The sequence below is a fragment of the Aotus nancymaae genome, unplaced genomic scaffold (genome assembly GCF_030222135.1).
Source record: "Aotus nancymaae isolate 86718 unplaced genomic scaffold, 86718_ANA_hifiasm-v0.15.2.pri h1tg000036l, whole genome shotgun sequence".
Taxonomy (NCBI): Eukaryota; Metazoa; Chordata; class Mammalia; order Primates; family Aotidae; genus Aotus; species Aotus nancymaae.
Genome location: NW_026988450.1, coordinates 13855227 through 13879562, shown reverse-complemented (window position 1 = coordinate 13879562; position 24336 = coordinate 13855227). Strand labels below are relative to the sequence as shown.

The 24336-nt window shown below is 39.1% G+C and overlaps 1 protein-coding gene across 1 annotated transcript; it reads left to right on the top strand.

Moving 5' to 3' along the window:
* Positions 1-290: 290 nt before the first annotated feature.
* GGH (gamma-glutamyl hydrolase) lies at positions 291-24234 on the top strand. The gene is made up of 9 exons (XM_012463716.2): positions 291-435; positions 3346-3460; positions 9628-9678; positions 12670-12754; positions 13636-13774; positions 15796-15902; positions 15980-16070; positions 22307-22444; positions 23876-24234. Exons 1-9 carry the CDS (start codon positions 327-329, stop codon positions 23995-23997), a joined length of 957 nt encoding a protein of 318 aa, XP_012319139.2. The 5' UTR covers positions 291-326; the 3' UTR covers positions 23998-24234.
* Positions 24235-24336: the final 102 nt, after the last annotated feature.

Genomic DNA, 24336 nt, shown 5'->3' with positions numbered 1-24336 from the left:
CATAACAGTTGAAAGGGAAGGACACGGAGACCACCCCGTACCCGTCCCAGGAATTTACAGTTTCTGCTTAGGCGGCCTATGGGGATCACGGTTGCGGAGCGTGGGCAGAGCGACGGGGCGGGCGCGCCGCGCAGGCCACACTCGCAGAGCCGCCCACCACCGCCACAAGGCCGCCTAGCGCGCGCCTGGACTGCATTTCCCATAGGCCCGTGCGGCGCAGCACCGCCCATCCGGGCCCCACGCAAGTGCGCGGTCGCCAGGTGTCCTGGCTGCAGCCCTCGCCCGCCCAGAGAGCTTTTGAAAGGCGGCGGGAGGCGGCGAGTGCCATGGCGAGCCTGGGCCGCCTGCTGTGCTTGCTGGACCTGCTCCTCTGCGGGGCGGCGAGCCTCGGGCTGTCCGGACCCTACGGCGACACCGCCAAGAAGCCCATCATCGGTAAGGAGGCTGTGCGGGGCCGCGGCAGGCTGGGAGGGGCTGGATGTCGGCGCTGGTCGCCTTCTGCCGCCGCGCTCCAGCTGGCACGTCCCGTCGGGGAAAACCCCGATGTGTGCCTTCCCTTTTGGTGCGGGGAAGAACCCGGCCTGGGTACCATTTGGGTCGTACTGAAATGTACGTGGTTCAGGTGCCTCGTTCATTCCTTTAGACTCATACGGCTTTTAAAGATGGGAGGGAGGGGGTGCACTGTGAAGAATGCTGCGGATTTTCTTTTTTGTACACAGCTAGGAATTTCTACTAAAAGAAAACATTTCTTTTTCGCACATAGTTGGGGATTTTTACTCATTTACATCTACAAATGCTGTACATGCATTATATTTGTTAAAACGTCTCGGGTTGAGGGCGTATTTAAGATACCAGTATATTATAATATAAAATCAAGAAATTAAGGTGTAACTTGGATTTTGTCATGTCCATAGCAGAGGACAGCAGTGGCTAATAACCTAATGTCGGTTCTATTTGGTGTTAAAATGAAGCACACAGTTTTTCGTTTCCAACACATTTGTGTTTTAAAGAGATAGTAAAATCAGTTTGTGTTACCAAAACACATATTTGAGACAGACTCAGGGAAAGCTACCTAGGAGAAATCATCCTGGGGTTAAAATTTGCCAAAAGAAATTTGTGTATGGACATTAACATTAGTTTTATTTTGGCTGTAGGATTATGCCTTTCATACTATTTTTTTCTTCTTCTACGAAGATGATTACCGTATTCTGTAACTCAACAGAAAGTAGATGAATGTTTTTTATATGGGTAGTGCCCAATTTTCAAATGGGTTGCTTACTAATATTTGGAACTTATTTCATAGCTGTTTAACATGGTGATTTGATTCTCGACGAACTAACCAAAACTATAATTAATGTAACAGGTTGCATATTTTGCGTCCAGAGAACAGAAAAACAAAAAACAAACAAACAAAACAGAGGGGCTCTTTATCCCTTTCCTAGAACCCGGGGTAGTCCTGTGTCATATATTTTAAAAAGGGACTTTGGTTGTGGTCACTGAGATCAGTTAACACAAAATTGTTAACTGAGTACCTATTATGTGCACAGTCTTGCCCAAGGAAGTGCAGAGGATTAAAAGATGACAAGGAAGCCACAAAAGTTGTGAGATGGCCTTAAAGTGTGGGTGGAATTTTGGTCACATTTTGAGGGACAGGGAGTACAGGCTGAGCTCTTTTCCCAGGGATGGGAAAAGTGAGTATGCGTGGGCCGAGGGGAGCGGGGGTTGTTGTTGGAACTCACTCTCATGTACTTCTGTTTCTGGTATCCTTGTACTCCCATGATGCCCCATGTCTCCTCTGTGATACCTCACCCCATGTACCCTGTACCACTCCATTTCCTATGACACTCCTAGTTCTTCGTTCCCTAGCCAAATGTTATATTCCTTAGTGAAGATGATCTTACCTACCAGCAAGGAGAAAAAGTCTTATAAACAAATTTTGGCGTTTGACATGTTACCTGAATACCTGGTGAATGCCAATTGTAAGAAGCTGGGAATACAAAAGTGAGTAATACAGACAGCTGCTCTTCTTGTCAGGTGGCCTACAGAGACACTGAAAGTGTTCCAGATGCTGAGGTGCTGAATAGGAGTAGGCACAGGTACTCACTCTACAGACGTGTTTTGATGTAGACTGGTTGTTGTACTGTGCTGGGGCTGGGTTTCACTGATAAAAGGAGGCCAGAGAGATGGGTGGGGCAGAGCACACAGGGTCTTACAGACTTTATTAAAGTTTAGGGACCCACTGAGGTAGTTAAACAAGGTGGTGACACCTGCTTGCTGATTTATCTCTCCCTGATCTCATTTCCTATTGCGTTCTGCCTTCACTCACCTCGTTCTAATATGGATTCTTTGCAGCATGACAGGCACATTCCTGACTCCTGGCCTTTACACTTGCTTTTCCTTTGTCGTGGATTGCTCTTTTCCCAGATACATGAATATGGTTTACTCTCTTACCTCTCTGAGGTCCTGGCTCAAATGTCATGTTTTACCTTCTCAGGGAGGACTTGCCTGGCCACTGTGTTGAAGAGACTGTCCTCTCCTCCATAGATGGGATCTCCTTCCCTCCTTCTTTCCCTCCTTAGTGCTTAGGATGAGCCATCACTCTATATATTGTGCCTTTTTGTCTTGTTTATTGTTCATCCTCTCTCCCCTCCCTGCTATATTCTCGAATTAGTGCACACAGGGCAGGGGTTTTTGTTTGGTTCACTCATAGTTGTGTGTCCTCAGCACCTAGTTCGTTGCCTGGCATGTGGTATGATTCAACAGTATATATTGAATGACTGTAGGAATAGGAATGGTGATATGATCCAATTTGCTTCTATGTGGACAGCTGCTTGGTGCTTGGGGGAGCTCTTAAGAAAAGATGTAGCAAGACCTTCTTAGAGTCTATTATAATAGTGTGGTGGGGAGAGGAGAGATATTGATAACTTGGGCTAAGATAATGTTGGAGAGATGTGGATGGAAGATATTTTCACTCCTTCGCTTCATTGTCAGGGAATTGTGGATCTGTGAGTATGTGTGGGAAAGGAGTGGCGGCCTTGTAGATTTAAGGATCTGTATTCTTGAGATGGATTCTAGGTGTACAGTTGTGTGAAGGCTGCAAGTGCTACTGTAAGCCTTCTTTGGGGGCTTATTTGGCCTCCCTGATGCAGTGTGGGAAAGATCTACTTGAAACTAAGATCAGCCTCCCGTGTCTTTCCCACAGCCTTTAGATGGACGCACAGGAGAAACTTCCTGTTTAATTCTGTGAAATGAAGTAATAAAATATATTTTTTGCTGTGATATATTTCAGTTTCTGAGCAAGAAGAAAAGAAACTTGCTTGAACTAAACTATTTTTTTGTTATTAGGAGTATTAATGCAAAAATGCCGTAATAAAGTCATGAAAAACTATGGAAGATACTATATTGCTGCATCCTATGTAAAGTATCTGGAGTCTGCAGGTGCAAGAGTTGTACCAGTAAGGTATGATCTAGTGTTTTTTTTATTTTGTATAAAAAATTGCTGCATATGTCTGGGTGCAGTGACTCATGCCTGTAATCCCAGCACTTTGGGATGCTGAGGTGGGTGGACCACCTGAGGTCAGGAGTTCAAGACCAGCCTGGCCTACCTGGTGAAACCCCATCTCTACTAAAAATACAAAAATTAGCCAGGTGTGGTGGTGCACACCTGTAATCTGAGCTACTGGGGAGGCAGAAGCAGGAGAATCGTTTGAACCAGGGAGGTGGAGGTTGCAGTGAGTTGAGATCACACCACTTCCCTCCAGTTTGGGCGACAGAGTGAGACTGCGTCTAAAAAAACAAAAATAATTACTGCATAATATCTGTAAAATTTGTACTTTCTCTCTTATGATTACAGTGTTTAAATGCAGTAACATTGCATCTGATTTTAGCCAGATGCTTGTTGCTTAGCGTCTCTCTTGGAATTGTTTAATGTGGGAAGCTGTGTGTTACCTGTAACGTCATTAGAGGTACTGTATGTCGTATGCATTAGCATCAAGAATGAAATGATAGTTTTCTTTACTCCAGAAAAATTGGTCCTCACAGACACTATGAAGGTAATGGAGTAAAATAATCTAAAATTTATGGAAACTCAGAGGGGGAGAGGGTGGTTGAGGGGTGAGGGATAAAAAACTACATATTGGGTAGAGTGTACATTACTTGGGTGACTGGTACATTGAAATTTTAGACTTCACCACTGAAAAATTCATCCATGTAACCCAAAACCATTTTTACCCCGAAGGCTATTGAAATAAAAAAAATATTTAAAAATGAATCTACAATTTAGCCAGCTTTCTTTCATAATATTAGGATAAGAGAACATTTAGGGAATGAAGGAGGTTTTTAGAAGATGACTTTTAAAATACCTTCACACTCTACTTTAAAAATTTTTAAATTACTATTGCATTAGTGATGCTTCAGTGTAGACTATAGGTATTGTGCTTTTAAAGGCGCCACATTATTTTGTGATAAAATGTTCCTATAAGAATAAAATGATTCGGCTGGGCGTGGTGGCTCACACCTATAATCCCAGCACTTTGGGAGGCCGAGGTGGGTGGATCACAAGGTCAAGAGATCGAGATCATCCTGGTCAACATGGTGAAACCCCATTTCTACTAAAAATACAAAAATTAGCTATGCCACCATGCCTGTAGTCCCAGGTACTTGGGAGGCTGAGACAGGAGAATTGCTTGAACTCAGGAGGCAGAGGTTGTGGTGAGCTGAGATCACGCCATTCCACTCCAGCCTGGGTAACAAGAGTGAAACTCTGTCTCAAAATAAAAAATAAATAAATTTAAAAAAAGATTCATCTCATATTTTCATTTAGAACTGAATTCTTTCCATATTTTTCATTTGGAAGGAGCTAACAACCCAAATTTTGTAAGTATTTATAACATCTTGTCAGCTAAAATTAATGTATGTTAGAATCTTTCAGCACCCTCATCTAATCCATTTTAAGTGATTTCACAACACATTATTCTGTACAATCTGTTTTTATAAATAATTCCTCATCAAAAATTATAACAAAAGTTCTGTTCAAATGTTATTACATTTAATAATAAAATGCAAATATTACAATTTAGAGACTTGTACCACAAAATGGTTTTAGGTTTCGATTTATAAGAATTGTCTTCTCTCATGATCTTTTACATTTAAATTAACTGTTTCTACACCAAGATTATCATTCGCTTTTGATATTAGTCTTTCATATTTTAGTAGCATATCTAATTTTTCAAATGAAATTTTATTTGGAACCCATACAACACCAGAGTATTAGAGCTGAGGAAGAGGCTCCAGACAGTCTTCTGCACAGTGTTTCAGAGTTTTCATCAAGAAAGCTTTTTAATGCAAGCTGTTCTTCTAGGATGTTAGTGCTGACAGTGTGGGTGGGAGATAAGAGGGACCAACAACAGGTAGAGCAGCTATGAAAAAGAACAAAATCATGTGCTTTGCTGCAATGTGGATGCAGCTGGAGGCCATTGTCTCAAGTCACTTAATGCAGGTCCAGAAAACCAAATACCACATGTTCTCACTTAAGTGGAAGCTAAACACTGAGTACACATAAACCCAAAGAGGGCAGCAATGGATGCTGGGGGCTACTAAACGGAGAAGGGGATAAGGGCTGAAAAACTACCTATTGGATACTGTGCTCACTATCTACATGACAGGATCATTTGTACCCCAAACCTCAGCATCACACATATACCCATGTAACAAATCTGCACACATACCCTCTGAATCTGAAATAAAAGTTGAAATTTTACAAAATAAATGAAGTAAAATCATAAATGAAAGAGGAGACATTACAACTAATGCTACAGAAATAAAAAGGTTCATAAAAGACTACTTATAAGAAACTATATGCCAACAAAGTGTGTAACCTAGAAGAAACGAATAAATTATTAGAATCATAGTCTACTAAGACTGAATCATAAAAAAATAGGAAACAAGCCTATCATTGGTGAAGAGATTGAATTGGTAATCAACAGCCTCTCAACACAGAAAAGCCCAAGACCAACTGGCTTCACTGGTGAATTCTACCAAACGTCTAAAGCAGAATTAATAACAGTCTTCTCAAACTCATCCAAAAAATTGAAGATAGTACAATTCCAAGAATGAACTCCATTGTAGACTAGGATTTGGGCAAATATGATGTGTCAGTGTATTTTTATCAAATGTTACAGTGTACCACCCAAGATGTTAATGGAGGAAGCTATGCATGTTTTGGGGTAGGGGTTATATAGAAAATCCTTAATCTTCCCTTAATTTTGCTGTGAACCTGAAATGACTCTAAAAAACAAAGTCTTTAAAAAAAACACACAGAATGCCTAAAGGCAAGTAGACCAGTTTAGAGATGGTTGCAGTAGGCTAGGTGTGAAGTGTTGAGGGCTTAGCTTAGACCGGTGGTGTGGGATTGATAGGTAAGTGTTGTTAAAAAAAAAAAAAAAAAAATCACCAATATGTGATGACTAATAAAAGGACACAGGGAAGAAGAAATAGATGAGGATGATGGAAGTTTTGAAATCATGGGAGTTTTGAAACTGGATGACTTTGCAGAATATTAGTATTTATGAGAGAGGCTGAGAACATGACTGTCAGCATGTAAGTTAATTTCCAGCTTGGTTTCTCAGAGTTCATTTAAGGTATATTGTTTGAATCATGCAATCCTGTTGAAATGGTGTAATACAAGGGGCTAAGTTCATGGACTAGCCTGCGAAGGATTACCTGATGCAAGATAAGTTTGAAATGATCATGATGTTGTTAGGTTCATTTCTGAATTTTGGATACTGGGAGTCGACGTCTGTGGTTTAGAAGTGAAAAGAAAGAGGTGGGAGAGTTAGGAAACATTCTGAAATAGGTCAAGAAATTTATCTTTGGTTTCCTTCCACCTTCTTTTCGCTGCCTTCTCTCTCAGGTGCTTGGTGCTCTCAGGTTGTCATAAATTCCCAGTGTGGGACTAGCAGAAAACAGAATGTCCTGCTTCCTTAGAGGTAGCATACAGCAGTCCATGGACTGCTGCTTTTGATTTTAAAACATGTTTTGTTCACACAGCATTTTAAAACACAAATCAGGCTGGGTGCAGTGGCTCACATCTGTTATTCCAGCACTTTGAGAGGCTGAGGTGGGAAGATCGCTTAAGCTCATGAGTTCAAGACCAGCTTGGGCAACATGGCAAAACCCCTGTCTACAAAAAGCTTTTTTTTTAAATGAGCCAGGCATGGTGGCATGCACCTATGGCCTCAGCTACTCAGGAGGTTGAGGTGGGAGGATCATTGAGCCAAGGAGGTAGAGGTTGCAGTGAGCTGAGATGTACTGCACTCCAGCCTGGGCTACAGAACTGGACTATGTCTCAAAAAAACCCCGAGGACTACAAATCAGACTTCATAAGAGTCTGAATTGTTAGTTCTTTTGAAGACAGTTATCTAGATTGGGTTTAAATGGGGCGAACACTCCCTATTGGCAACAATGTCTACCATCCTTTTCATGCTGCTAAAACTTTGTGTCATTTGCCATCATCATCAGGGTGAAGCCATGTTTTAATAGTTAAGGGGAGAGTAAACTGTTTCTCATGCCTTGTTGAAAGGGGCTTTTGTTTCAAGAAATGTCTGACAACATGCAACTAACAGCTGTATTCAAAAAGTGTACCTTTGCCTGTTTTGTCTGCCAGGGCCCCAATGTACCAGAGTTGTAACCTGGCACACTCCTTCCCCTGTGACGATTAGGCCCCTTGATAGTGGTAAGTGGGGACCAAAACTATAGTCATGGACAGTGTGGGAGCCATTTATTTAGAATTAATCCAATGACTGAAACTAGCTTGTACCACTAGCTGGCAGGAGTCCTTGGAGTGCAGCTGGGTGATCTAAATCCATTTTGGTCCCTGATTGTGGTGGTTGCCCATTCTAGTTTAAATATCCATGGGAATAGTTCTGGGTCCTGACTGGTTGGTTCCTTTTTGTTACCACAATCTGGGGAGATTAGACTGGCAGAATACTGGGAACATGCAGATTCATATTTCACCTCCCTATAGCTTTCCAAAGCAGGGCTACCTGTCAGTGTTTTCTCCTCTTAAGATCATGTTAAGCATTGTCCTGGTATCACCCATTGCTTTGTGGCTCTCTGCCAGGAAGGGATTACTATGAACTTGTGAATAACAGACGTGGACTTGCACAGCTGGTTTGGACTTAGAGTAGATCCCAAAGTTGTTTGCTGACAAAGCACAGCCTGAATTCTGGATATCACAGGTGTTTAGTTAGTAATGGGTGTGAGGGAACTTACCTCCCTTTAAAACTTCTTTGGGGGCAGAAATGGACTAGTTGACATCTAATTGTAAGTCTGCTTCTTTTAGGCAGGTTGAGAGGGCAGGTACCATTTATTCTCTCACAGGAACAGAAGGCTGCTAAATGTGGGAAAGTTCTTGAAAGGATTTCACCCATTCGATACTCTCTTCCCTGTTGTTTGTTGCATTTTATTGAAATTTTGGGAGAGCAAATATCTTACTGTGACTTAGTAAATGTTGTTGCCATATGTCACAGATTAATCCCATCTTTTTTTTCTGGAGAAAGGGAATAAAGTCACGAATAGCACAGCAATTGTTAGGAGGCTCTTAAGGGGTGTTTGATCAAGGGTCTTTCAGAGTGATTACCTGGGCAGTTAGGCCTGTCTGCAGTGATCTCTCTGTAGTCCATCAGTTCAGACTAGATCTGAACCATCTTGACTTTGGAATGCACAGTAGTCCCCAGACGGTTGCAACTAGTTTGTTGGGGTGAAATGAAGCAGAGACTTGGCATTTATTTATATTGTTTTCAATCTGCCTGTAGTTAAATAGACATGATAATAAAGTTCTTTAAAAGAGTCTCTGTATAAAACTAATGGACAGGGAAAATGTGGCACATATACACCATGGAATATTATGCAGCCATCAAAAACGATGAGTTTGCATCCTTTGTAGGGACATGGATGAACCTGGAAACCATCATTCTCAGCAAACTGACACAAGAACACAAAATCAAACACCGCACGTTCTCACTCATATGCGGGTGTTGAACAATGAGGACACAGGGACACAGGGAGGGGAGCACTATACACTGGGGTCTGTTGGGGGGAAATAGGGGAGGGACAGAGGGGGGTGGGGAGTTGGGGAGAGATAGCATAGGAGAAATGCCAGATAAAGGTGAAGGGGAGGAAGGCAGCAAATCACACTGCCACGTGTGTACCTATGCAACAATCTTACATGTTCTTCACATGTACCCCAAAACCTAAAATGCAATTAAAAAAAAAAAAAACTACTGAGTATCCTTACATTTCTTTTAGTAGTTCTTGGTTAGTAGAGAAATTACTGGTGCCCAAATCTCACGGTCTTTAATGCTTTGCATACTAACACATACTTCACAATATTAAATTACATTAGGCCACAAAAAAACATATTTACTTTTCTCATTAGCAAAACTAGGATAGAATTATGTGGCTTTCAAGTGGTTTGCAAAAATGCCTCTAGGAAAGTAGAGAGGTAATATTGTCTAGTAATTAAAAAGTATTTTGCCTTTGGCTTTTTAAAAGTAATGTGGTGACTTTATTTAGAGGTTTACTTCCAAGTTGCACAAATACAACAGTAACTGTTTTTATTGTTTTCAGGCTGGATCTTACAGAGAAAGAGTATGAAATACTTTTCAAATCTATTAATGGGTAAGTTGACAGCACTGGTTTGATACAGTGTATGAGTGGTCTACATATATGTCTGCTTTTGTAAAAGAAACTGTATAAATATTATACATGTTTCTATGTAACTATCTTAGAGTGGTATAACATTAGTTTTCTGAGTTCTTTTATAGGATAGATTTTCTTGAGAGATGTGAAAATCCTTCAAAAGAGGAAGAGGCAGGTTAGGAAATGTGTAATTGTTACATGGTAGACACATACAATTTTTTTAATGAGTGACATATATCTTCATTCTTTTAATGCTCATCTTAAATGTTTTGAAGCTACCTTGAATGGCATGCATACTGCTTGCATATGGGGTTTGTAAGTCCAGAGTCTGAGGATGTTGATTTTTTTTCATGTAAATTGAAAAAAAATGTTCTATCCTCTAGCTTCACCATAAAAGATATGTTAGCTCTCAGAGAATGAAAAAATGAAAAAAAATGTTTGCCGTTACCATTACTCTTACTTTTAGGAAAGAAGGCTAGTTACAGCAATCAAAAACATTTAATTACCAAGTTGGCAGAGGTCAGAAAATTTGCTTATAACAGGGTCTGTGAGGAAACAAGTATGCTCATAATTCATTAGAGGAAATGTAAATCATGTAGTCTGTTTTGGGGCAGTATTGCAATACCTATTGAAATTAGAAGCACATACAGTCTTTGACCTGGGAACTTGAGGAGGAATTTTATTTTATAAATATATTTCCACCTTGCATGAAGACTTAGACCCAAATAAATGCACTGTATTAGTAATATTGTCTGACAGTCACCCAGTAGTCCATCAGATGGAAGTTGGTTAAATAAAACAGACTACGTACATTTACTAGAATACGATACAGGAATTAAAAAAAATGTAGCTATGTATAGATGCTGACTTGGATCACCATTGTTCTATGAACAATACAATAGTGTTATTTGAAAAAGGCAAGGCATGTAATGGTGTGTATAGCATACACCCTGTTTGCTTTCTGTTAAAGGTAGAGGTGAGGAGATAACGCATATTTCTACCAAATCAACGCAACAGATTTTAATGGCAGTAGTTTCTGATTGGGAGTAGAGTGGGAAGAAGTATTTTACTGTGAAACATTTTTTAAAAAGAGCTTTATTATTATTTTTACTTCTAAACCTATGCTAATTTATTGTTTCTTATAAAAAGCCATGTTTAGAAAATTATTTACCTTCAGTTTGGTTCAATAAATATTTCCTGTAAAATCGGTTCAATTTAGTAAAACATTTACAACGCCCAGTACGTGCTGTGTGCAAGGTACTTTGGCATGGACAAAGATCGTTAAGTCCAGACTAGAATATAATAGTAGAACCTTGAATATAGACTTTTTGAATCACTTCATTTCCTTCCCACCCCCTCCCCAGTTGCATTCCTGTTTGGAAAAGAATCTGAAATGAAGTAGCAGTGTAGATAGGCGTACGTACTTACGGGAGCTAGCCTGTCCAGATGCTCAGTGTATCTTCATGCAAACCAGCAAAAGGAGTCCATTTTCTATCTTCTTCGCCTGTTTTCTGCATTGCCTCTAATTCTCACTCCTGTAGGCTCCGTTTCTCTCCCATGTGGTCACTGAAAGCTCACTCCAAAGTGGGTAAATTGGGAGCCTTATTTATATCTCTGAGTGTCACCAGAAAATGAGCAGTATTCTAATGCGACTTCTAAAGTACCTTTATTGAGTCTCTTTTATGCAGTGGACTCCATAGTATTTTGCAGGGGAATACAGAGATGAACAGACAGAGCCATGCTTTAAGGAGATTGTCATATAGGAGGAACAGTCAGGTTTAGCTGCATGAAAGGACTTTGGGGTTAGACATACCAGATTTGGTCAGAGGCAGCTTTTTAAATACTAAGTTAATGTCTGCAAGCTGGAGACCTGGGATGCAAAACATAAAAATTAAAAAAAAAAAACAACTGAGTTAGTGGAAAGAGAGAACTGCTGATGAGTCTTCACTAAGCCACTTTTGATTGTGGGAGTTTTTGCTTGGTTTTGTGGCAGATGTTCTTCCACACAGATGTTTATATGTTTTCTGCCAGACTCTGTGTTCTTCCTGACAGCAAAAAGCACTCATGTTTGTCTTTCCAGGCTAGCCCTGAGCCTGGCTCATGGAAGAAACAGAATATCTTTCTTGAATAACAACAATCTCTCAAGTGATATTTCACATATCTCAAACTCTTATTTAAATATTTTCAAAATTTTAGTATGTTTAATTGTTTAATCTTATTTTTGTTACCTCTTTTAATATCATTGGTTCTTTCAAGACCTTGCTATAAATTTTAAATTTAAAGTTTAATTTTAAAAGTTGGCATAAAAACATGGTAAAATATTTTTCTATATTTTACCTGTATGAGTAGGTAAAATAATATCAAATATTTATGACTGCCTTCTTTTCCTATACTTTTTCTAGAATCATAATTATGTTTCTTGAAAAAAGTGTTCTAATACTGTGCCTATATCTGAAGAGACCTAGGGTGATAAGAATTAAATGCTTACAGATATTTAATTCTAGCTTAAATATATTTTTATGACCAGCTTGTTCTTTACAGTTAAAATAAATTATTTGTGAGCTAAAACCTAACCACAATTATGGACCTGCAATTCATTTGGGATCACTGATCACCTTCATTTAACCTGGCTCTACGTGGAATTTTGTCTGTCCTTGATTTCTAGCTCTGTGTACTCTTGCCCCTCTCCTACTTATTTACTTTTAGTTCTTTCACACTCTATTTCATTAAATAAACGTATTGAAGAAGTTTTGGGAAAATATGCACTAAAGTGCTGTCGTTTCTGAATGGCTAGGATTCTAAATACTTTCTATTTTCTTTCTTGCTTTACTTTTCTAATTTTCTTCAAGGATCTTACTGCTTATGTAATAAGAAAAATTGTTTTAAAATAAAAAGATTGTTTTCTGTGTGTATAGTATGGGTTGGGGGTGGCAAAATAGACCCTATTTGATTTATGCGATATTGTTTCAGAATCCTTTTCCCTGGAGGAAGTGTTGACCTCGAGCGCTCAGATTATGCTGAGGTGGCCAAAATATTTTACAACTTCTCCATACAGGTAAATATCAGTTATTGATTATTATTCCAGATGGGTTTTTGTAAGTTTTTGTAAGAATAGTTCATTTTTTAACAGATGGAAATGCTTCCTTCACAATTACCCTTGACCTTATCACACCTTTAACTTAGAGGCACCTATTCTTGGCTGTTCCTGCCTATTTCCCATGTGCTTCATCTAATCCTGGGCTTCCAGAGACTCTCAGAGCCCTGCTGACTGGCCCTCTCTTGATGCTTGTTAATGTGAATCATGTCCTCATATGGTGTAGTCATTCTGATGTCTCTCTCTGTCCTCTTTTTTTTATATGGGCATTGTTTCTATGTTGTTAATTCTCACCTCTTCTTGAAATCTGTTCTTTCCAACTCATTCAATCCTATTTGACCTTTCTTCACAGTTACCATAGACTCCGTATTCATTTACCAAGCTGAGCCTCCTAGCCTCTGACTCCTCCTTTGTAGTGTTCACAGTTGGACTGCCTTTGTACCATAGCTCAGACCCTTACTGTTTCTCTCCTCAACTATTAACAGTGATTTTTAAATTAATCTTGCTGGCCCTAGTATCTTACCAATCCCCCCTTAAATCTTCCCCTAAATAACCATTTTTAGCCTTTGAAATACTTGTTTCAAACTTTTAGTAGCTAAGCTCAATCGTCTTTAGGCTTTTATAGTCTTTCAGTCAAGATATACAGTGTGTCCACAGCTCATGGTTTCCACCCTATGTGGGAGTTTGGTCTGAAGAGAGATTAAGTCTACTTATGGATCCTGGAGAATTCTTCAGAAATCCATGGGTAACTCAGGTACCTGTTTAGTAATGACAAAAGATATGGCTAATTTTTATTTTGAGAAGTTTGAATAAACTTAGTTTTCTCTTTTCCATTTGCAAAGAGTTTTGATGCTGGAGACTATTTTCCTGTGTGGGGCACATGCCTAGGATTTGAAGAACTTTCAGTACTGGTTAGTGGAGAGTATTTATTAACTGTCACAGATACTGTTGACGTGGCAATGCCGCTGAACTTCACTGGAGGTAAGAGTCCTCTTTTCAACCCTCTAAAAAATATTTGCTGGGCTGGGTTAGTAAGTAGCAAATATGAAAGTAAAAGTGCTTATTTTTATTTTCTTTTTAGCCTTTTCCCTGAAGAAAAAATGCTTATAACCTTAGCATTTGAATTATTTACACAGGTGGAAGATGTGAATGACCATCCTTGTACTCATTTATGAGGATGACTTAAGGAATTGTGAATTTTAATAACTCATTGCTTCTAGTGATATCAGGACTATGTGTCCTGATTAAGAGGTCAGATTAAGAACTCTGAAATTGAATCTGGTTTTGAGTTATAACTTTCTCACTTTGACCTTGAGGAATCATTTTACCTCTCTGAGGTTCACTATCCTCATTTGCAAAAGAGTCTAACCCTTTGGGTTTTTTTGAGAGAATTAAATAAGATGATGTTTTCTAGTCCCTGTGCTAAGTACTATATATATATAATTAATATATAAAATTAACATATATATATATTTGAGACAGAGTCTCACTCTGTCATCCAGAGTGGAGTGCTGTGGCACGATCTCTGCTTACTGCAACCTCCCACTCCAGGGCTTAAGAAATTCTCCTGCCTCAGCCTCCTGAGTAGCTGGGACTACAGGAGTGCCACCACACTTGGCTGATTTTTGTACTTTAGTAGAGACAAGCTTTTACCACGTTGACCAGGTTGGTCTCAAACTGCTGACCTCAGGTGATCTTGTGGGCCTCCCACAGTGCTGAGATTACAGGCTTGAGCCACTGGGAAGTGCTGTATTTACTCAGCAATCAGGAACTCCAGTGAGTTTTGGTGTCCAGAGTTTTTGTTGGAGCATTATTATGAAAGTATAATTGATTGAGTCATTGGCTTTGTGATTGAACTCAATCTCTAGCCCCTCTTTCATTCTTGGAGATTGATTGGGCTGGCTCAAAGTTTCAACCTTCTAATCATGAAGTTAGTTTTTCTGATGATTAGTCCTCATCCTGAAATAATTGAGGGACCCACCTTGAGTTAACACATTAGCATATGAAAAATACTTTTATCACTCTGGGAATTCCAAGGGTTTTAGAAGCTTCCCGTCAGGAACCCAGGACAAAGACCAGATAGATTCTTAATGATACCACTCTGTCTAACTAGATAATGATTATTGTAGGTTACTTGATCTCTGAATGCTCAGACTTGAAGCCACTAGCTATTTCTATTCTCATAAGGATTTTGCAAGGAAAGTAGCAGTCATACATAAAACTTATAGAATGCTTTATGCTTTTGAAGGCTCTTTCTTCCATTGTCTCACTTAATCATTGCAAAAGCCTTGTGGGAAGTACATATATTAGGTCAGAGTACTTTGGTTGTGTGTTGCCGGAACCCAGTTTATACAGAAAAGGCATGTTTCAAGGTGCTGTGGTTTTCATGGAAGTCTCTAGCAAGAATAAGGGGTCTGGTTTGAAACAGCTGGTACTGTCGCCTTGAAAACATCAGTTTCTTTTTTTCAAAATCTGTTTGCTGGTATTTGAGTCTGTGCATCTGACTATAGAGCCTTCAGAGTTGACCACTAAGATATATTGCTTTTTGATCTGTTTACTGAGGGCTTGGTTATGTTCTTTTCTACATTGTTGGTATTTTTATTTGTCTGTCTCAGATATGTTGAAAGTTTTGGATCCTTTCCTGGGCAATTAAGTATACTCATGGAAAATTTTAACTTTTTCAGAATTGTCTGTGGAACTCTAGTTAAGATTCTCTGCCTGTTCTATAGCTAGCTTGCCAATATTCATAGATCAGAAGAATTTTACTTATTTATGTTAAAATTCCAGAAGAAAGCTACTTATATCTGGAGCATATTTGAGTTTATGTTAAACACATTTGTGTGCTTCATTGGAATATTTCTATGGAAATGATGTGTTTTGCTTATCCTTTAGTCATCTTGATTATGGTCTTTATAATGGCTTCTCTTTGGGTACAAATAAGTGACTTCAGTGGATTGTAGTTTTTGGTTTAAATTATTTCTCTTGTACTTAAATTATTTCAGGTCACTTGCAGAGCAGAATGTTCCAGAATTTTCCTGCTGACTTGTTTCTGTCATTAGCAGTAGAACCTCTGACTGCCAATTTCCATAAGTGGAGCCTCTCCATGAAGGTATCACACTAATTATACAACAAAATTAATACGTTTTGAATAACTGCCAAAGTAACTATTTTATTTTCATACTCTAGAATTTTACGAAGAATGAAAATTTAAAGAAATTTTTCAATGTCTTAACTACAAATACAGATGGCGACATTGAGTTTATTTCAACAATGGAAGGTAATCATTATCGCATGTATACTTTATTTGACTTACTAATTTTATATTTTTAAATTTTGATTTTATATGTCACTTATGAATAAAATCATGTTACTTTGGGGCCTGAAGATGGAAGTTAGGGCATTTTGGGAGACAGGAGACTTGTTTTGTCCATGTTTCAAATTAATTGCAGTTTTCCTGGGTATTTTCCTGAATGGGGTGGTGAAGAAGAAAAAAGAATAAAGGGTGCGGGGATGAAGAAAGAAATGAAGAAAATGACTTCTGTTTTTAGCAATATTGAAGATTAAATACCTTGACGGGCTGTCCTCCGGCCAACAACAAAGCAAATGTGGGTGATATAGAAAAATGTATTAAATACGTTGATGAAATAGCAAGGAAATAAAGATACTCAGGTCCAAAATTTTAAGGGTTGAGTGGAATATTTAAACCAGTATTATTATTGAATCAGGAGAACTTGAGACAATGTCAGGACCCTCTATATAAATAGTATCTCATGGAGCAGGACCTGGAAAACTATGCCTGCAATATAAGGGTGAACTCAAAATATACCTAGAATCCTGCCTACAGAATTGCAAGGAAAATTGCCCATCCTGAGCCTTGGCACTAAGGGAGTGGGGTAGGGGCAGTGAATATGGCTTGGAGTGTTCATAATGATGGGCTGTTCTCCTAGTATAGCCAGCATTATACTAACTGGGAAGTTGGACAAATCTTAAGGCAAGAATTTTGTATAATGTTGTCTCAGACTGGTAATGCCCTTACTTGTGAGGCTGAAGCAAATATAAATAATTATCTTAAGAGGACTAGACGTTCATCCCAGGCTTCAAGGAGTTTCCATATATGAAGTTGGAAGGAATGTGAGCACTTCATAGCCAAAATACTACTAATGTACAATCAAGCAATGTACTATGAGTGAGAACTTGCAGAAATAACAGATGTGGAAGCAGACCTGCACAAATGGTAGATATTAGTATTATGAGATAAATTATAATATATTTTAAGTTTTAAATAAGAATGCTTGAAAATATAGGCATGAAATAATCAGATTTGAAAAAAACAAATTTAGCTATTAGAAATTAAAATTGAGGCCAGGTGCGGTGGCTCACGCCTGTAATCCCAGCACTTTGGGAGGCCGAGGCAGATCACCTGAAATCAGAAGTTCAAGACCAACCTGGCCAACATGGTGAAACCCTGTCTCTGCTAAAAATAAAAAATAAATAAATTAATTAAAAAGCTGAGTATGGTGGTGCGTGCCTGTAGTCCCAGCTACTTGGAGTGAGCTGAGATTGTGCCACTGCACTGCAGCTTGGATGACAGAGCGAGACTCTGTTTAAAAAAAAAAAAAAAGAAATTATAATTGAATTAACCAAAAGATTAGACATAGTTGAGGAGAGATTAATGAGCTAGATTGGAAGATAGATGTGAAGGAAGCATTCGGAATCCAATGTCCATCCAGACATGTAAATGTAAATATCAGATGTGTTGGAATAAAGGTTAGAATCTGGAGGATAAAGTGATTTTGAAGGAATGGGAAAAAGTAGGACAGAGACAGACTCTTTTTCCATATTAAAAAAAAAAAATTTCAGATGGATAAAAGACCTAAGGAGAAAGGCACACTACAATGGTTTTAGAAGAAATAAAGGAGAATGTCTTTATGATCTTGTTTAAGGGAAGGAGCAACAAAATAGAAACAAACCATAAACGGAAAGGTTGATGAATTCAATGAAATGAAGAAGTTGTGTTCATGAAAAAGAAAATTACACGGAGAAGAAAAGGAAATATTTGCAATACACATAATTGACAAAGGATATGTGTCCAACTTATATAAAGTAAAACTATGATTTAAGAAGAAAAGATAGATTATTAAAAATGGATACAAGGGCTGGGTGTGGTGGCTGACACCTGTATCCCAGCACTTTCGGAGGCCAAGGTGGGCAGATCACTTGAGGTCAGGAGTTGGAGACCAGCCGGGACAACATGGTGAAACCCCATCTCTACTAAAAATACAAAATTTAGCCAGGCGTGGTGGTGCATGCCTATAATCCCAGCTACTCGGGAGGCTGAGGCAGGAGAATTGTGTGAACCTAGGGGATGGAGGTTTCAGTGAGCCGATACTGCACCACTGCACTCCAGCCTTAGGGACAGAGCAAGACTCCACCTCACATAACACACACACACACAAAAAAAAAAAAAAAAAAAAGGATACGAAATTTGAATAGGTACCATACAAAAGAAACTTGATTGTCCTATCTGCTTATGGGTTGGTGAGATAAGTTGCTCAGTGTAATTACTGATCGGGGAATGCAAATGGAAACCAAAGTAAAAAACCATTTTATACCCACCAGATTGGCAGAATTAAGAAGTCTGCTGATAACTAGTGTTACCCAGGATGTGGCACAGCGGGTGCTCTCATGCACTGATGATTGGAAAACATTTTGGCCTTTCTTAGTAAAATCAAACATTTTCCAGTTTTGTTACTTGGCAATTTTATTCATTGGTTAAAAAAATACCTTAATGAAATAATTTCATATACATAGAAATGTACGTGACGTTATGTTCATACAAGCAAAAAAATGGGAAACGACCCAGAAGTCCAACAGTGCAAGGATAAGTAATACTATACAGCTATGAAAATCAGTGAGCATACCTGCATGTACGAACGAATGAATCATGAGGACAGTTTTGAGTTAAAGAAGCAGGTCACAAAGAAATATATGCTGTATGTTTTCATTTATATGATGATTAAAATTTGGCAGAAAAAGAAACAATGTATTGTTTAGTGGTAAATCTAAGGAAAGGATGGAGTGATGAACAATTATGAGAGTCATTCTCACTGGGCTGAAGGTTTGGGAGGGACCATGGAAGGGCTTTGGAAGTATTAGTCATGTTTCTTCCTCCCAATCCAGTGTACCTTGCTACATCAGCAGCATTAACCATCTGCCAAAAACCCATCTTCCAGCCAGCCACTCATGATCACTGAAGTACCAGTCTGATGGTATTGCTTGAACAGAACTCCTCAGTGGCTCTTCTGCATTGGAGGATGAAGTCTGGATTTCCCAGCTCATTTCCTCCATGCCCTCTCCCTGCCTTCACCTCTGGCTGGTGCCCTGCACGACCTGTTTGGTACACACAGCCCTGCCACAGAGCCATGCTTCTTGCCTCTGCACTGCTTCTCCTGTGCTTTCCTCTTTGAAAAGCTCCCCCTTTCTCTCATTCCTTTCTCCTGATGAACTCATAGCCATCTTGAAAAACCCAGGCCACTTGCCATCCCTAGAGGCCTTCTCTCCCATTATTCCTCCTCTCCACATCCTTGGTGCTTTGTGCTACGTGGGAATGTTTCTTAATACATGTATTTGCTCGTGTTCTGTCATCCCTCTAGACTAAGAGCTCGTTGAGATCAGCAACTGTGTCTTAATTCTCCTTTGTGTTTCCAGGGCTTTATGTAAACCTCACAGATGTTGAATGAATGCCTAATTATTTAAATGAAAGAACATTGAGTTGGAAGTTGGGGAATCAGGTTCCATGTTCTGCTTTTGACTGGGCCATCCCAGGATCGTTTGAAAAATTTCTCATACCTCCAAGATAAGAACACTTGAGATGCTTTATTATTTGCATATTTTCTTTCCACTTTTGATACTTTTGTTCTAAATCAGTGAGGCAGGGCATGATTCCTAGTTTTCAGGGAACTGCACTGGTCTTTTAGTAATGCAGTTTACTAAAGAAGAGGAAATCCCACTTGCTACTGAATGTCAGTGACTTCAAAAAGTTTGTGGGAAAAATGGAATTAAAATATGAAAATAAAAACTATCAACTTTATTTCTGAAAATAAGCTCTATCAAGTTCAAGACACTTTTGCCCATGATGATACCAACCTTTTAGTCCATCCCTAAAGAACTGATGGTCCTGTGAATTTAACCATGTCAAATGCAGTCTTTTTTACATTATTAACAGAAATGAATGCCCTACAAAGATTTTTTAAGATTAGGAAATAAGAAGTCAGAAGGAGCCAAATCAGGACCATAAGGTCCTAATGGTTTCCCATTAAAACGCTCACTAAATAGCCATTGTTGAATAAAAGGAATGAGCAGGAACATTGTCATGGTGGAGAAGGACTCTGGTGAAGCTTTCTTGGAAGTTTATCTGCTAAAGCTTTGTCTGACTTTCTAAAAACACATAAAAAGCAAATGTTACTCTTCTTTGGTTCTCCAGAAAATCAAGAAGCAAAATGCCTTGGAGCATCCAGAAAAAATCATTATGACGTTTGCTCTTGACCAGTCCACTTTGGCTTTGACTGGACACTTTCACCTCTCAGTAACCATTGCGTTGATTGTGTTTTCAGGTTCATACTGATAAAGCTATGCTTCATCTGCAGTGGCAGTTCTTCAAAGTAATGCTCTAGGATCTTGACCTCACCCGTTAAAAATGTACATTGAAAGCTCTGCTCTTGTGTGCACCTGATCTGGGTGCAATGGTTTTGGCACCCATTGAGTGGAAAGTTTGCTCAACTTTAATTTTTCAGTTAGGATTGTGTAAGTTGAGATGACCATAGTGTTGGCTATTGGTTCTGCTGTTTATTGTCGGTCTTCTTCAATTAGGACAGGAACAAGATACATATTTTCCTGGCAAATGGATGTGAATAGTCTGCCCTGAGGGCTTCAACATTGTCTTACTCCATCTTAAAATGAGTTATCCATTTGTAAACTGCTGACTTCTTTGGGGCATTATCCCCATAATCTTTGCATAAAGTGTCAGTGATTTCACTATTCTTCCATCCATGCTTCACCTTAAATTTGCTATTTGTTGTGTCTTCAATTTTAGCAAAATTCATATTGCTGTTACAGGGGTTCTTTTCAAACTGATGTCTTATCCTTCTTAGTGCCTCATACTCAATCCTGTTCATACAAGTTAGTGCAATTTTATTTTGGTGCCAAAAAATTTTGAAATTTCTGCATAATACACATTTTCCATGAGCTTTTTGAAGACTTCTCATATATATGTATATGTACATCTCTCTTTCTGTCTCTGAGTCTATTAGATATAAACCCTTATTATGATTTGAGACTTTTTTTGTTCTCAGTGCTTTTCATGCATTGGACAAATACCCTACAAGATCTGCCTTTCAGTTAACTGTGTGTAACAGTTAATTTCCTACTCCCCTAGCCTGTGGGTCTCTTTCTTGTAGCTTCACATGTAGTCCCAGAACAGAGAGAAAGGGCAGTGTCACAGGGAAGTGGGGGAGGCAGGGAGCTGAGTACCTGGAGTTGCATGAGGCAGGTGTTTCTTCTCATGAACACCCACAAAGCTGGGATAAAATAAAATGTTTCCCTTCTGTGGCCTGCTGTTTAGTCAGAAAGCTTGCTGAGATGAGAACAGTCAGTGCTTATACCCCTACATATCTCTTATTCCATTAATTCTCTTCATTTCTCCAAGTACTTTCTGATGGTATTCATGGTTACAATTCCAAAGCAAAAAGTAACAGGGGAGATTTTATTTATTTTTCACATCAAAATGAGGAATGGCATGTCTGAAGAAGAGATAAATACGTGCGTTTTTCTGAAAGTAACTATTATACATAGTCACATTTTTTTGAATTGTGGAATTGTTCACGTGTATGTAAAAGTAGAGTAATATGACCCCTGGGTGTCTATGTATCACCTTCAACAATTGTCAACAGTTCTGTGTCCCTTCTTGTTTCATGTCAACTTTTAAACTTTTTAAAAGTATTTAAAAAATTTATACCACAAAGTCATCAGTCATTCCATAGACTGATAGAGAGACACAGTTTAGGCTGGGACAGACTGGCTTGTGTGGAAGGTCACCAGAAGGGCTGCCGTAGTTCATTCTCATATGAATAAGTCATTATGGGAGGAGGGGAAAGCATGCTGTGAGACGGGGGAGAAAGAGGCCCATTGTGGAAGAAACTTGTATCACCAATAAAACGTGCACCTGACTTTTGGAAGGGGATAGATTCCTCAGCTCAGCTTTTACTGCGTTATGAGTATCTCGAAAAGCAAATTGTACTACAGATTGTAAAAGGTTGCTAATCAGTGAAATGTGTTACTGGGAACTTTCACATTGAGTGTGAATGGATATTATTTTGTGTCTGAGAGAATATGTACAATTTTACGTTGTGTTCTATTGTGAGTTATAAAATGTTTTACGTAAGACATAAACCAATTTCATTATAAGTAACATCTTAAACCATTCTTAGTAGTTACTGATTTGCGTTCTTCCCACAGGATATAAATATCCAGTATATGGTGTCCAGTGGCATCCAGAGAAAGCACCTTATGAGTGGAAGAAATCAGATGGCATTTCCCATGCACCTAAAGCTGTGAAAACTGCATTTTATTTAGCAGAGTTCTTTGTTAATGAAGGTAATATGAGGGTACATAATTTTGTCATTCTGGGGTAGTTTTGAAGGAAATTGCCCTCATCTGAACTTTTGCCTACCTTTTTGCTGTATAAATGTTTTGTAAGTGCTGTAGGTTTAACTTTAAAGAATAATAAAAATGTTAAATGATGTGGAAGCCCTGAACTTGAGATATTAGGTATTCTCATGAAACCAGGCCAGTTACTTCAATTAACAGCATCATACATGCTTGAGTGTGCAGAATTCTTGAACAACAGTAGGAAGAATATTGAGGGTTTTTTCTTTCTTTCTTTTTCTTTGGTGTTTTTGTTTTGTTTTTTGACAGGGTCTTGCTCTGTCGCTCAGGCTGGAAGGCAGTGGTGTGATCATAGCTTATTGCAGCCTCAAACTCCTGGGCTCAGGGGATCCTCCTGCCTCAGCATCCTGAGTAGTGAGACTACAGGTGCACACTACCACACCTAGCTCTTTCTTCTTGGATAGTTTTTATTTGGATTTTCCCCCTTATTCTCCATTTTATAGAAGAATGCTTTAATTATAACAGTCTCTGAGAATTAGATGTTGCTTTTCCAAGACAAGGATACAGATTGAACATATGCCCACCAGGTTGTGATTTTAAGGCTACTTGTCTATAGACATTAGCATACTGGAGAAAGCTAATAAACTCTGCCTGCTTTTTGGTGATGAAAACACAGACATATTCATGCTGTGTTCTGTTTGTGGGCAAAATAGAGAATTTGGTTGCAGAAGCTTATTTCTTAGTTGAGCATTATAGGTCCAGTAAGTCTTACGACTTTAAGCAAAACTTCCCTTCCCCTTCCCTCCCCCTTTCCCTTCCCTTCCCCTTCCCTTCCCCTTCCCATCCCTCTTCCCTTCCCTCCCCCTCCCCCTCCCCTTCCCCTTTCCCTTCCCTCTTCCCTTCCCTTCCCACTTCCCTTCCCTTTTCCTTCCTCCCCCCTTCCCTTCCCCCTTCCCTTCCCTTCCCCCTCCTCTTCCCTTCCCTTCCCCCTTCTCTTCCCTTCCCCTTCCTTTTCTTTCCCTTCCCCTTCCCTTCCCCCTTCCATTCCCTTCCCTTTCCCCTTTCCTTTCCTTCCCTTCTCCCTTCCCTTCCTCCTTCCCTTCCCTTCCCCCTTCCCTTCCCTTTCCTTCCCTTCCCTTCTCCTTCCCTTTCCTTCCCTTCCCCCTTCCCTTCTGCCTTTCCTTCCCTTCCCATCTCTCCCTTCTTCTCTCCCTCTCACTCTTTTTTTGGAAAGCAAGTTTATTAGAGAAGTAAAGAAATAAAAAGGATGGCTGCTCTATAGGCAGAGCAGTTGCATTTTTCTTCTTGTTTGTATTTTCCCACTTAATAATACTGATTAGAGGAAGAAATATTAAAAAGTAGTCTCTTGAAGATTTTATTATCTGATCTTTTTAAAAATTAACTTTTTTTTTCTTGCAGCTCGGAAAAACAACCATCATTTTAGATCTGAATCTGAAGAGGAGAAGTCACTGATTTATCAGTTCAGTCCAATTTATACTGGAAATATTTCTTCATTTCAGCAATGTTACATATTTGATTGAAAGTATTCAATTTGTTAACAGAGCAACTTTGAATAATTCCATGATTAAACTGTTAGAATAACTTGCTACTCATGGCAAGATTGGGATGGCACCGAATCTTTTCTATAATGTGACTGGCTCTGATTCTTAATTCAGTATGTTTCATAACTAAACAGTGAGACATAAATAATCAGTGTTTTTCATGGAAAAGCTTTCTTATATCTGAAGATTGGAAAAAAATAAATTTACTGAAATACAGATATTTTTTCTAATTGATTTGCTTTGGAAACAAATACCATCCCCTACCCACCCACCCCATCCTCCTGCTGAAAAAGAAAAGAATCTTAAAATCTTATCACT